Genomic DNA, 3,497 nt, shown 5'->3' with positions numbered 1-3,497 from the left:
AGTTCTGTTCTAGTTCTGTTCTAGTTCTGTTCTAGTTCTGTTCTAGTTCTGTTCTAGTTCTGTTCTAGTTCTGTTCTAGTTCTGTTCTAGTTCTGTTCTAGTTATATTTGTTATATTTGTGAGTTTTCTTTTACTTCAGTAAATTTTAATTAAGTTTTTATTTCGTCTCACCTGGAAAGCTGCCCAAAACTTGTAAGAACCTTCTGTGATGACAAAATCATAATAGCCCTTTAAAGGATCTCCCTTTATATAACGTCCTTCACCCACATCTGCAGTTTCCGTCTGTCTTTTATCTCTCAAATTATCCTCATTCTTACTCTTCACCCTCCCGCCCTTCATATCTTTGCGTGGCTTAACTTTAGCTAATGGTTGCTTTTTCACTGCCACTACTTCTTCCTCTGAAGATGTATACATCTCCGAACTGTTTAGTATGGGTGTTGCAGTGGTGGTTGTGGTAGTTTGTTTTCGTGGATTTTTAGTAGTTTGTGTGCCATTCTTTTTGTTATTAAATTTTGGTGGTTTCTTCGAGTTAATACGTATCTGTTGCATTTGTTTGTATTTCTGCTGTGCTAGTTGTTCTTCGCGATTACGTCTTTCGGCTATGGTATTCCAGGAAGAGGTAAATGATTGATAAAGATCCCACATGGTTTTTAAGGATTTAAGTATGCTTAAGTAATCCATTTGTGGTGCAGAGTACTGGTTTTTTTCCACAGGCGAAGCAGTGGTGGGCGTTCTATATTGTGGTATTTGTGGGGATATGGGTCGCTTTGCATATGGTTGGTATTGGGAAGGTTGAGGTGCACGTGACTGAGGTGACATATAGTCATAGTCATCCATATAGTTGGGATAGGGTTCACTGTAAAATAAAGAAAATTAAATTTTTAATATAATTTAGAGTTTTTTTTAATTTTAATAAAATTTCTTTAAGCAACTTTTGTATTATTAAACTTTTTTGTTAGATGTTTTAAAGCAGCGTGTCTTAGCTTTCAAAATATGTTATATTGTTTAACAAAATGTTGCTTAATTTGCACACAAGTGGTTGTAAACAAATAATTCCATTAATTAATATCAATCATACGCCTTGTAAAAAAATTTTGTTTAGTTTAAAAATTTTGAAAAATTTATGAAATTTTTGATATTACTATAACACAATGTTATGTTTCCTACAAAAACATCTACTTTAGTTATTAAACAACGTAAATAATTTTCTTCTTAAATGTTTGCACATTTGTTAAATTGTATTTAAACTTTCAGAAAACTTTGCAGAAAATATTCATGTATGTTTGTTAGCTTAAATGTTGGTATATTTGCGAACATATTTTATTGTCTGTCAGGATTGTCAAACGTTTCCTAAACTTTTGGGATGCAAGTGTATGTGTGTGTATTTGCTATCTATAACTGTCTGTCTGTCTGCCTGTCTGTCTGTATGTTAGTTTCTATTTCATCTCCTAGGTTATGGCCTGCTGTTTGCCGTTAGTTTTTTGGTTATATTTTTTGGGGGTTTTTTTCTTTTGAAAGGGGGTTAGAAGAGAGGAAAAGCCACAGTTTTAACGCCTCGTTGCTTAACACCAGAAAATACCCTCATAAAATAGCATTGAAAAGGAAATGATAACGTTGCAAAACTTCTACTATATTGCACATGAATATGCAGCTACTAACATACACAAACACACACACACACACTTGTAGATACATAGATATGGCAGGGAAAAAAACAAAACGCCATGTATTTCCTTGCTTTTGACTAATTTACCATCAAAAACTCATACATTTATAAATTCTATAGAATTTTCAAAACTCTATAGCTATAGCTACACAACACTTTGTCTCAATTTCTACCATCACATCCGCGTTTGGTTGTCTTCTTTTTTTTTTGTTTGTGTGTATTTGTTCATGTGTATATTCTAGCCAAAAAGGAAGTAGTAGGAATATTGCACACTTGCCCGACTTTAATAATAGTCTCATGTATGTTGTACTTATGTAAGTTTGTATTTTAAGGGTTTTTGTGTGATTTTATGTATTTTATAGTTTATTGATAATTTTCTGCTTTTCAGTTTTGCAATATACTGCTTTTATCTTTAGTTGCATACATATGTGTGGATGTATGTATGTCGGTTCATTTATTCTACCAGTTGACAGGTTTCAAAATGTCTATTTGCAAATTACAAATTTACTTAAGTAGACAGTTATATAGTATTTAAGTTGTAGCAATATCGACATAACTATAGAACATTTATTGAGATCAAATGAACAATAAAAAGAAAGGATATAATAAAATTTTTAGATAAATTTGATTAAAGTTTAATTGATAATAATTATCTAACAATAAACAATAAAAACTTTAAATTAAATTAAATTTACCAGAGAATTTTTTCAAAAAAAATTCAAGAATTAAAAAAAAAATATTTTAAATTTTAAAAATTCTTGAATTTTATCTTTAGCACCTTAGCCATATTATACACCATATTAAAGCTTAAGGTCTTAGCTTTCCAAAAATGTATATATTATTTAACAAATTGTTGCTTAAAACCAAAACATTTAACTTTAAACCATTCGAGTCTTCGATTATTTTTTTTAATTTTTATGTTTCAAAGTAATTAATATTAAATTTTTACATTGCAGTACATATAAAATTATACACCATTTAAAAGCTTAAAGTCTTAGCTTTCCGAAAATGTATATAATGTTTAACAAATTATTGCATAAAACTCTAATAATTGGCTTAAAGTCTTAATACTACTATATTAATATTAATCATACGCCTTGTAGCAAAACATTTTTTTTAATTTTTTCAGAAAATTACTAAAATTAAACAAAATTTGGAAACAAATACATCAATTTCTTTGAATAAATTAATATATTTTCTTTTTACAAAAAATTAAAATTTATCATATAATCCTGCTAGTTTTTCAATTACATTTAACATCTAAAATACTTTAAAGCAACAAAAAATTAAAATGCTTTTATCTTCCCATTACTTACTTAAAATTAATTCCATTTAATAAGTTTGTTTCATTCCTTAATTACTATATATCATACGCTTAGTTAAACCATATTAAAGCAACTTATATTTTCTTTTAATTTTAAGCCCCTTCTAAAACTATCACATCATCCTAACTAATGTTTTTATTTATATATTTTAAAATCCCTGTTAATAAACACTTTATAAAGTTTTTTTCTTAGTTTTTAAAAGGTTTTAATAATTCCCTGTGTATGAATATGTGTTCTGGGAGGGGGTGTAAATTTACTTACTATTATAATTTTTAAGTTCTTTAGGCAAAAGTTATTATATGTTGGCAAATAAATTTGTGCTACTTTTTTTAAACAATTTCCAAAAAGTTCTTCTATACGAATATGAAAAATAAATATTACTGAATTTATAATATCTGCATGGATGTGTGAGTGTGTAAAAGAGAAAAAGTGTGAAAAGTTTGTAGGCTAGAATATAACACAAATTCAATGAAGCTAGTCTTAAAAGTTTTTAGAATTGAACTAGA

At 28.2% G+C, this 3,497-nt stretch overlaps 1 protein-coding gene across 1 annotated transcript in view; it reads right to left on the bottom strand.

Annotated features, from left to right (window-relative positions):
• The window catches only part of LOC111683888, an 18,641-nt gene that overhangs the window by 844 nt on the left and 14,300 nt on the right, over positions 1–3,497 (bottom strand). The window contains exon 2 of the mRNA XM_046956687.1: positions 172–856. Within this exon, the coding sequence (XP_046812643.1) occupies positions 172–856 (685 nt within the window). The remainder of the gene's footprint in view (positions 1–171; positions 857–3,497) is intronic.

The sequence above is a fragment of the Lucilia cuprina genome, chromosome 2 (genome assembly GCF_022045245.1).
Source record: "Lucilia cuprina isolate Lc7/37 chromosome 2, ASM2204524v1, whole genome shotgun sequence".
In the NCBI taxonomy this organism is placed as follows: Eukaryota; Metazoa; Arthropoda; class Insecta; order Diptera; family Calliphoridae; genus Lucilia; species Lucilia cuprina.
This window is presented reverse-complemented; position numbering and strand designations above follow the sequence as displayed.